General features: G+C 45.9%; 1 protein-coding gene across 1 annotated transcript; it reads left to right on the top strand.

Moving 5' to 3' along the window:
- The first annotated feature begins 3,769 nt into the window (after positions 1–3,769).
- Positions 3,770–8,526, top strand: LOC119323764 (50S ribosomal protein L4-like). The gene is made up of 7 exons (XM_037597471.1): positions 3,770–3,986; positions 4,895–5,012; positions 6,322–6,470; positions 6,650–6,757; positions 6,861–6,980; positions 7,815–7,988; positions 8,104–8,526. Exons 1-7 carry the CDS (start codon positions 3,888–3,890, stop codon positions 8,203–8,205), a joined length of 870 nt encoding a protein of 289 aa, XP_037453368.1. The 5' UTR covers positions 3,770–3,887; the 3' UTR covers positions 8,206–8,526.
- Positions 8,527–11,313: the final 2,787 nt, after the last annotated feature.

The following is an 11,313-nucleotide window of genomic DNA, read 5'->3' on the forward strand; positions in this document are numbered from 1 at the left end:
TGACCGATAAAGATCTTCGTAGAATATGTAGGAGCCAATATGAGCATCCAGGTTCCACTATTGGTTATTGACCGGAAACGGTTCTCGGTCATGTCTACATAGTTCTCGAACCCGTAGGGTCCGCATGCTTAAGGTTTCGATGACAGTTATATTATGAGTTTAGGAGTTTTGATGTACCGAAGTTTGTTCGGAGTCCCGAATGTGATTACGGACATGACGAGGAGTCTCGAAATCGTCGAGACATGAAGATTGGTATATTGGACGACTATATTCGGACACCGGAATAAGTTTCGGAGGTTATTGAATATATACCGAAGTACCGGGGGGTTACCGGAACCCCCTGGGGGGTTAATGGGCCACTTGGGCCCAAAGTGGAGAAAAGGAGGGGCGGCCAGGGCAGGCCGCGCGCCCCTCCCGCTCTAGTCCGAATTGGACAATGAGGGGGGGCGGCGCCCCCCTTTCCTTCCTCCCCTCTCTCCCTTCCTTCCCCCTCTCCTATTTGGACAAGGAAAGGAGGGAGTCCTACTCCCGGTGGGACTAGGACTCCCCTTGGCGCGCCTCCTCCCTGGCCGGCCGCCCCCTCCCCCTTGCTCCTTTATATACGGGGGCATGGGGGCACCTCTAGACACAACAATTGATCATTGATCTCTTAGCCGTGTGCGGTGCCCCCCTCCACCATAGTCCTCCTCGATAATATTGTAGTGGTGCTTAGGCGAAGCCCTGCGACGGTAGAACATCAAGATCGTCACCACGTCGTCGTGCTGACGGAACTCTCCCTCGACACTTGGCTGGATCAGAGTTCGAGGGACGTCATCGAGCTGAACGTGTGCTAGAACTCGGAGGTGTCGTAGTTTCGGTGCTTGATCGGTCGGGTCGTGAAGACGTACGACTACATCAACCGCGTTGTTCTAATGCTTCCGCTTTCGGTCTACAAGGGTACATGGACACACTCTCCCCTCTCGTTGCTATGCATCACCATGATCTTGCGTGTGCGTAGGATTTTTTTTGAAATTACTACATTCACCCAACAGTCCATGGTTAGGAAACCTTAACCATCTTTGATCAACGAGCTAGTCTAGCAGAGGCTCATTAGGGACATGATATTTGTTTATGTATCCACACATGTATTTAAGTTTCCGATCAATACAATTCTACCATTAATAATAAACCTTTATCATGAATAAAAAAATATAATAATAACAACTTTATTATTGCCTCTAGGGCATAATTTCATCATTATCGTAATGTTACTTTGTTTTTTTGGTGTTTTAGTTTTACTAGCAGTTTGTAAATAGCTTAAAACACCGAAGTGTATGGTGCGCTTTTCGGTTTTCATTTTATCTTGCTAGTTATATCTCTACTGGACAAAACAATCCATTTTATTGGGGCTTCTATGGAATGGAGCCGGCAAAGCTGGCCAAATGGGTCGTGCCAGGTGGGCCTACCCGCTAGCACAAATGCATAGCATGAGCTAAACGGGTCGAGCCCAGCATGTCACACGCTTGGGGTCGTGCCTGGACCTGGAGGCCGGGCACGCGAGTCGGCACGTCACGGCACAATTAGTTTTTTTATTTTTCCTAGATTTCAAAAATAAGTATATGCTATAAAACTACTCAAATAGGAAAAAATTGCCAAAATATAGCCCAGCAGGCCGAAAGTACACGGCCTAACGGTGCCTTGTGCTGACGGGCCGGCCCAATTAGGTAAGCGGCCATGCCCGAAATCACTAATTAAAGAGTACTCCTTTCAAAGATCACTCTCACCTCCTTAGGTTGCGACAAGTGGCGCGCACCACTTGTCGCAACCCGGAAGTTTTCTATTTTTTCATACATCCATTTATTCAACACGTTTTATCTCTTAAAACCGTGCGCCCAAATCTCGAACTGTTTTCACCATTGGATTCCCCATGTCAAGATCTTCAAAACTAGATCAAATGTTGATAGATTTTAACAATTTTTTTTTCAAAAAAAACCAGACAAAAAAACCTGAATAGGAAACCGAACCGGGAGCACGCTTTTTTCCCTTTCCGGAAGTGGCACGGCCGTGCCTCTTGCGGAAGGAAAAAATGTTTTTTTCCTTTGCCGTGCCTCTCCCGGAAGCAAAACCATGCCTCTCGAGAAAAAAATAGAAAAGACATTTTTTTTCGTTTTTGAGAGGCACGTCCGTGCCTCTTGCGAAAGCACAGCCGTGCCTCTGGCGGAAGCAAAACTGTGCCTCTCGCGGAAGAAAAAAATACAGAAAACACATTTTTTTTTTTCATTTTTGAGAGGCGCGGCCATGTCTCTCGCGAAATCATAACTGTGGCTCTCACGCAAGCAAAACTGTGCCTCTCCCGAAAGAAAAAAAACAGAAGACACATTTTTTTCCGTTTCCGAGAGGCACGACCGTGCCTCTCGCGAAAACACAACCATACCTTTCGGGGAAGCAAAACCATGCCTCTCGCGAAAGAAAAAAACAAATTTTTTTTTTCATTTCCATGAGGCATGGCCCTGCCTCTCACGGAAGAAAAAAAATATGTTTTTTCGCGTAAACATTTTTTTAACTTTTTTGTCCAAAAGCTAAGGAAGAACGGTGAAAAACCAAAAAGTAAAAAAAAAACTCCCAAAAAAAAACCCTTTTAAAAAGCGGAAAACACGTGCTAAAAAAGCAAAATTCAGAAGAAGCGTCCAGAGCACGACACGTGACGGTGACTAAGAGCGCGCTAAGTCATTGTTTTTTTTAGCATCAAACCAAGCTTTTATTCATCGAAAACCACAGTATGTGGAATACATCTCTCGTTGTGGGGTTGTCCGAGCCACACATGGCGACCCCTCCCCAACGAAATAGAATGCTTGGCTAACTTATGAGCTTCTACATTAACGACACGACTTTCAAAAGTAAAAGAACAACTAAAATGAGCAGCTAAGTTGTTTATCTCCTGGACAATAGCTCCATTGGGTCCGCGACATGCCCCATTGATCGATCCCACAACTTCTTTTGCATCAGACGCCACTATAATCGCATGGAGGTTAAGATCTTGCGCCAAAGCCAGTGCTTCCCTGCATGCAATAGTCTCCAAAATGACAGGATCATCTACTCCCCCAACGACTAATGCTGAGCTCCCAAGAAAGACTCCGACAGCATCTCTGCAAACTGCTGCAGCGGCTCCTCCCGCTCCTATCCGACATGCTGCGTCAACATGTATCTTCGCGTACCCCTGTGGAGGAGCCTTCGGGCACTGGTTGCTTGTTCGTGCCTGCCTTACAGTCTGCGTTGTCGCTGGTTTCTTGATTAGTTCGAGCTTCGTCAGATATCTTGCGATAAACCCTTGTATGGCATGTGGACTCTGAAAGATCCCTTCATGGATAGCCTTGCGTCTAGCAGCCCAAATGGCCCATAATGTAACAGAAAGTTTGACAAAAAGCTCTTCCGATACTGCTTCCATTAGGGTGAAAAGCCATTGTTTTGCGCTCGGTTCAGACACGATTGGTGGATGAGGAGTTGGCGCAGCAAATAGCGCTAAGTCATTGTTGAGAGGCTCCCGAAGGAGCTCTCGCCAACTAGTTACTCTCGGTCGTGCTTGGGCTGCTAGGTGCAGCATGTGAGCCGACACGCATGGCCTGCTTACTTATGGTGCCCATGTCGACTGTGCCGTGCAGGTCACGATTAGCACGGGCCGGCCCGTTTGGCCAGCTCTGGGAGCCGGGGAACCCTCGCTGCTGATTAAAAAAAAAAAACACGCAGCCCAGCTAGGCAGAGCCGAGCCCGACCCGTCAACCCTTTCCCCTCCAGAACCCTCCTGCCCCCCCTCCCCTCTCCCTCCCCGCCAGCCGCCGCCGCCGCCGCCTCGCCGCGAAAATCACTATCCTAGACTTGCTGGAGCCGGGTGGAGAGGACGCGGCCAGCCGATGCACGCCCTTGCACGTGCCGCGTCCCTCCTGCGCCGAGCCGTGGCCTGCCCGCCTCAGCTCGGCGTCGCCGGCCGCGACACCACGCTCCTCGCCAAGGTTTGGCTCCTGCACCCCATCCTCCCCATTTCCGTCACGTTGGTTCTCCTTGAGGCTAGTGCGACCTGCTCCGCCAGTTGGAATACGTGGGACCGCATTTCGCTCGCTGGATGGGTTGGGTTTACGAGGATTTTAGGAACTATGGATTTGGGCGCGTCCGTCGGGATGGTACCAAGATCCCATCAATCTATCACGATTTGTGGAGCAATTGACACTAATTTTTTGGGGGTTTGGGTCACATTCCTGATATATGGGAAGAAGAGATCACGGATGCTGCTATCTACTCCAAGAAATTAGTTTCGGGGAATTTTTCTTCTGACTTCTCATTCACCACCTGAGAGGCATATATAACTGAACAGCTTCCGTCAGTACAGTGGCAGAACAATAGAGTTAAATGGCTAAACAGAGTGCCTGTTTTAACTGAACTACAATCAACAGTAATTCACACATGATGCTAAATAACAGCTGCCGCTGGATATGGCCGTCAGGCTTGTGTGCCATGGATAACTGAACCTGTCCCTCACTTGTTTGGCCCAGATAGATGTATGTGCTGAAACTGCCCCTCCTAGGACCTCACTGATGACCAGTTACCACTTTGTGAACAGATTTTGTGGTGGATTTTATACTTGGTCGCTTCTAGTTCTAGTTTGGAAATTTAGCATTTGATTGAGTGTGATTGGGTTTAGGTATCAGCTTGCTTAGGTACTTTCAGATCCAGATTGCAATCATTAACAAATATGGGCTTGCTCGAGTTCTATCTCAGTAAGGATTAGCAAATAGCAATAATGTGCTATGTTCAAAAGTTTATTTTCTGTATCTTGTTATATATTAACTATTAAATGTCTTGGCTATATTTCATGGCATCTGATTCTTGTTCTGCCTTCTCAGTTAGCTTTCATCATTTGCAGATTTTGCCAAATGTCTACTCCAATGGGTATTCTACTCTTATGGCTCCAGCAAATGAAGTGCTGATTCCACCGGAACTTCTATCTAGCAAGACTGTCTGGACACCAGACCGAGAGCTTGGTGTGTTTCTAGTGTTTCTTATCCATCTGCTGCTATCACAATGTTGTTTCTCTTGAGTTAGATAAAAACAACACTTTTCATAGGCAATTTTTGGTTCAAGGCTTTTGTGCTACATTAAAGCCGAACCTGTTTTATGGTGTCCACTTTAAGCATTGGTAGACCAAAACTACCTTGCGTCTCACAGCGATGAATGTGTTTTGGGTTGCTGACGACAATCCCGAAGGAATTATTACTCCTGATCAGAAGAAAGCGTTTAGGGAGGCCACCAGTGTCTTTGTCGGAGCCGTTCTGAGTGTGATTGGAGACCTTTTTTTTTTGCGGAATAAAAAAAAATTAGAACTTGTGGGATGCGCTCAAGGAAAAATTCGGTGGTATTAATGCTGGGAGTGACCTGTATGCCATGGAGTAGTTCCATGATTGCAGCATGGTTGAAAACTGTCCTGTGCTGGATGAGGCTCATGAGATAACAATACATCGCTAAGGAGCTTGAACTCTTGAAGTATTCCCTCCGTCCCAAAATAACTGTCTTAAGCTTAGTACAACTTTGTACTAGAGCTAGTACAAAGTTGAGACACTTATTTTGGGACGGAGGGAGTATTAGTTACCGGACAAGTTTGACTCCCCGCTGGTAACTCACACTTCAGGAGTTCGAGCTCCTTAGCGATGCACTGTATCTCATGGCCTGGTCCAGTACAGGTCGGTTCAACCATCCTTTAGTCATGGAACTGCTCTATGGCAATACAACTCGCTCCCAGCATCAGTAGCGCCGAATATTGCTTCGAACACATCCCACAAGTTCTTGGCAACCCGCATATGGAGATATGCGTCAACTAACTTGTCTCCGATCACACTCAAAACGGCTCCAAGAAAGATGGTGCTGGCCTCCCTAAATGCCTTCTGATCAGGAGTAATCTTTCTTTCGGGAGTGCCACCAGCGACCCAGAACACATTCATCGCTATGAGCCACCAGGTAGTTTTGGTCTGCCAACACTTTGGACACCGGTAATCGGGTTTAGTTTTAATGTAGCAACAAAGCCTTGAATCGAAAACTGACTATAAAAATTAGGTTTTTGGATTAATGGATAAAGTGGCACTTTATGTTCTATTTTTATCTAACCAACAGAGATTTCTTAGTTGACTCCGTGCTCTTACTTTGATTGAAAATCTAGCTTCGCTGAACAAGATTTTCTATAATGGGACGGAACTTGATTTCACTTTTTATCTAGTTCAATTGTATCATAATTGGCTAATGAAAGCTATATATGTGATCTTCACATTATGCTGAGTTGTAAGTAATATTTTATTACAGGGCAGTATGAGGACCTAGTAGCTAGAGTAACAAACTTCCATAACGAGGACAAGGGATTCATGGTTTTGGATGGTGATGTTTTTGACGTTCCAATTAGGAAGGATATTGTTCACAGGGTAGTAAGGTGGCAGCTTGCGAAAAGGCAACAGGTGCACACTATGATCTCTCATCTCTCTTGTTCTGTTTGTCTTCCGCTTACAAGCTCCCAAATCACGTGATCTACTGTATAATATGTTTGTGTAATATCAGTTACTTTCTTAAGTTTAGATATTTAAGTTCTATCCTTCTAATGCACCTTCTGATAATTGCATCCACCTGTATTTCACAGGGGACACATTCAACTAAAACTATCAGTGAAGTGAGCGGCACAGGAAGAAAGCCTTATAAGCAGAAGGGAACCGGAAGAGCACGTCATGGAACATTGCGTGGTTGTCAGGTTATACTAACATTCCTCCATTCATATAAATGGTATCGAATAGGCTCTGGAGATACTTCATCTTCTTTGCGCTCCAACTAAACTCAGATTCAAACTGAAACAGTTTCGAGGAGGTGCAACTATGCATGGCCCGAAACCACGAAGCCATGCATTCAAGTTGCAGAAGAAAGTACGACGTCTAGGACTTAAGATAGCTTTGTCTGCTAGAACAGCTGAGGGGAAGGTATCTGCTGCCTTACTAATTCATTTTGTATCTTCCTGGATGTTCTTGTGTGTAGTTTAGCTCCTGCCTTGTCCCAAGATAACAATTTGTGCTACGAAATGAATTCTGTATTGAATCAAGAACCTTGTTTAGTAATATGCTTCAGGCCACAGTAATGATCATGTCTCTTATTGCTAGAACTATGCAAGAATTGCTGTGCTGTTGGCCTGTTGCACAAGCTGTTGATCAGCATGCCACTATGAGACGCCTGAGGAACTGTTTTGCTATGTTTACACTTTCTGGATCCTTTCACTGTATTTTGTACTGCCTCTGATCCAAAAAAATAAGTGTCGTGGTTTTAGTTCAAATTTGAACTAAAACACTTATTTTGGATCATAGGGTGTACTTTATAGATCCTTCCTGAAGTTCAGGGAACAGACCACTTACCTAGTTCTAATGGAGCATGGACTAGTTATATTTTTTGATCAATACTGTTTGTAGAATGGTTTCTATAACTGCCTTGTCTTCTTAGACGGTTTACAATCTTATTAGGGTTGTTGCTTATGAGATGTAACATTCAGCTGGTATTTTTTCCATGGCTTCTTGAAAGAATGAAAGCTATTGAAATCTATTAAGCAATGTGTAACAATACATTTGTTTATGCGATGTTTTTTTTCTTCTGGTGCTGCTCCCAAAAATTCTTGAGCACACAAAGTGGCAAAGGAAACTTGACAGTCTGTTATCATGAACGCAAATATATGTATACAAGAGTCAGTCTGGATCTCTCCATTTGAAATCATTCTTCGCAGTAAATACGTATGCATGTAAAGTTCACTTGACCATGTTTTATTGTAGCTCTGCATCTTTGATGACTTGGAAGTCCCTAGCCACAAGACGAAAAACATTGTGCAGTACATAAAGCAGATGGACGATACGAAGAAGATTTTATTGGTGGATGGAGGCGACATTGATAAGAAGTTAAAGCTGGCTACTCAAAATCTTCACTACGTGAATGTCATTCCTTCGATTGTAAGTGTCCGGGTACCTCAGCAGCTTAACAATGACGAATAGTCCCATTTTAGTTTTCCCAGCAGATATTTTGACCCAAGAAGATCGTGCTGATGTTTCACATCCTCAAATGCAGGGCCTCAATGTGTACAGCATCCTGCAGCATGACACGCTTGTGATGACTCGGGACGCCATCAACAGAATTGTTGAGCGGATGCACACCCCCATCAGCCGCTAGCAAGCAGGGCTTCAGAGAACCTTGCTATACATACTGCACCTTTTATCTGATTTTGGTACAACAGCTTGGATCAAGCTGCTCGTGAGTAGGCCAAAGTGCAGCCCAACCTTTTGATTATCTGTTTGTATGGAGATCATAGCACTAACTGTCGGTATGTGTAGTGGTTCCGGGCTTCAAATCCCAGTGTTTTGTTGCAGACGTGATTTAATCTCTTATAAGCTACCAGGCTCCCAGTTCACTCTGCTGGTAGAAGCAGGTTCATTTTTCTACTTGTCAAGATGCTACATTTATTATTTTGCAGCAACCTGAAATTCTGCTGAATGTAATGTGTCAAGAGTAGGGAACCAATGGGTTGTACTGATGCATGCCCATCCTAGGTTATTCAATAAAACATTTTTGTTTGGAAAACATAAAGTTTTATCCCTGTGATTTACAATCAATTGATCGCTATTGGTGGATTCTCTTTCTGCCAATCTATCATACCGTCTGATTGATGGATGAATGAAATTGTGAAGTCATACGCAACGCTGCAATGAAGCATGGATCGTGATCCCTCTTTTCTTCTGGCAAATAGTACAAAACAGAAACCTGTGTGTGATTGCAAGCAATTTTCGCTGCTGCATGTATCTCCCTGCTCTTGCATTCCTTTTGTTTTTCGTGTTTGCTAAACATTATGTTTCCTTTTTGGGTGACCGACAAGCGTTGACACTCGTGAGGCCACTAATATTTTTTTATTAGTACTCTCTCCATTCTGTATTTGTTATCGCTAAAATTAAAGTATCTAGATGTATTTTAATGCTACACATAAATCCGTTTAAGACAACTAATATGAGACGGATATAATAATAAACTTACGGAAAGACTAACGCCCACACGTGTGGCAGTTTTGTAACTCGCCTACACACGTGGATGACCGTCCAGTCGAGTTTGCACGAATCTCGATACATTGAGGCAGAATTCGCATGCCACATAGGACGAGGCTGGTGTGTGGGCGTTGGAGAGTTTGCCCACACGCTCGCAGCACGCGGTTTGGCAGCTGCGTTGTGTGGGCGAACTAGTTTCTATCCACACAGCCAACACCTAGTCCACGCGCGTGTGGGCGAACTGATTTCGCCCACACGACACTCGTACGTTGTTGGATGGCAAATGTAGTACGCGTACGTGGCAACTTGGTAAACACACATGGCAACTATGATTCGTTGCAAGACAACAACTGCAATTGCGCATCCGTGGCAACCAGATAAACACACATGACAAGTGTGATTAACCATACATGGTAACTATGGTGGGACCACACGTGGCAACTAGGTAAACACACATGACAACTACTATTTGACCATATGTGGCAAGTAGTTAATCACACACGGCAACTATGGTTTGATTACACGCGGCAACTACCATAAATTAGACATGGCAACTATAGTTAACCAGAACAGATAAAGTTGCCATGCTTTTACAACTACATTTGCCATCCCCGGATAACTACATCTGTCATCCCGGATGGCAACTAAATCGTCATCCCGCGGGAGTACCTAACATAGTTGCGTCAGGATGTGTGGGCATTTTTGCTTCATGCCACACGCGCGCGGTGCAGATGAGTAGTACTTTGTTGGACGTGTGGCACGAAGTAACTGCGCCCACACGTGTGGGCAATTCTAATGTCATCCACACATAACCCGTGTGGGCTGCCTCCTGCTCACGCCACATACGGTGTGTGGGCGGATGGCTAGTATGCCACACGTGTGGCAGTTAGCCGCGTCCTAAACTTATGAAGATGTGGTCCTTGTTAACTTGTCCCCCAAGGCCTGCGTGCCTAACTCTTTCAAGGGCGTTCGGTTTCTCTCTTCCATATTATATACATGTAATTAGTGTAACACAAGATTCAATTAAGGGAAACATTTTCCTCTTCAGCTTGGTTTCGCACACTAGGTGTCGTCGCCATGGCCAAGAACGAAGCCTGCCCCTCCGCTGCCACCAGCTCCGCCTCCTCACTGGCAGCTCTCTTCGCCATGGCCTCCGCCGCTGGCGCCGACACCCACAATGGTTCCTCTCCTCAATTCGTTTTCAGCACAAACCCTTGTCTCCTCAGTGACAACTCTTAGTTCATCCCTTTGTTCTTCTCTGTCCCGCCGCCCCCAACACCGGCACCTCCCACTCATCACCCCATCTTTAGTGACCACATCACAAACCATATCAAATTTCTCCTGAACCCCACAACTACCACAACCAACCTCGACGCCACCTAACGCCAGATCGACTACCACATCGCTCTCTGGATTTATGCCACTCTCGCAGATCCTCTCATCGACCATGTCATCGGAGCCACCACCTCCTACGCCATGTGGAAGATCTCGGAGTACTTCCTGGCCAATCAGGTTGCCCGGTAAATGACGCTCAAGCGGCAATACCAAAACTTCAAGTAGGAAGACCTACCGGTCGCCGAGCATGCTCGTCGCATGAAGCTCCTCACCGACAGCCTCGCTAACATGGACTCCCCGTGTCATGGAGGTGGATCTCACCATGTAGTTCTTTGCATGGCCTTGACAAGCGCCTCAACACCATTCCATTTGTGCTCGATGACATTGTGCCTCTGCCGCCGTTCAACACGGTCCTCTCTCGTGGAAGAGAACATGGCATAGCGAGCTGCCGAGGAGAGATCCTCTATGCTTGCCCTCACCAACGGGAATGGCCCCAACAGTTGTGGCTTCGGTGCCCACGGTGGCTCGGGCGACCGCGTCGATCGACTAGCGGATCATCCAACCGTGGCTCTGACTGCAAATAGGGTTTGCCTCCATTTGGACGTGACTACGACTACCATTATGGCGATGGTCGTGCGTGCCCGTGGCCGCAGTGACTCTATGGTCGCTGATGGAGCCAAATCCAGCAGATCTCGGGTACAGGGTCCCAGCTGGTAGTCTTGGCACGATAGTAACAGGGACACAAGAGTTTACCCAGATTTAGGGCCTCTCAAGGAGGTAATACCCTACGTCCTACTTTGATTGTGTTGATTTTGAGGCAGTACGGAGTACATGTGATCTACTACAAGATCGTATGTGTATGAGTTGAGTTTGTTATGAGATGATAAATTGCCTAGCCTATCCCCGGTTT

Source organism: Triticum dicoccoides, chromosome 6B (genome assembly GCF_002162155.2).
Source record: "Triticum dicoccoides isolate Atlit2015 ecotype Zavitan chromosome 6B, WEW_v2.0, whole genome shotgun sequence".
In the NCBI taxonomy this organism is placed as follows: Eukaryota; Viridiplantae; Streptophyta; class Magnoliopsida; order Poales; family Poaceae; genus Triticum; species Triticum dicoccoides.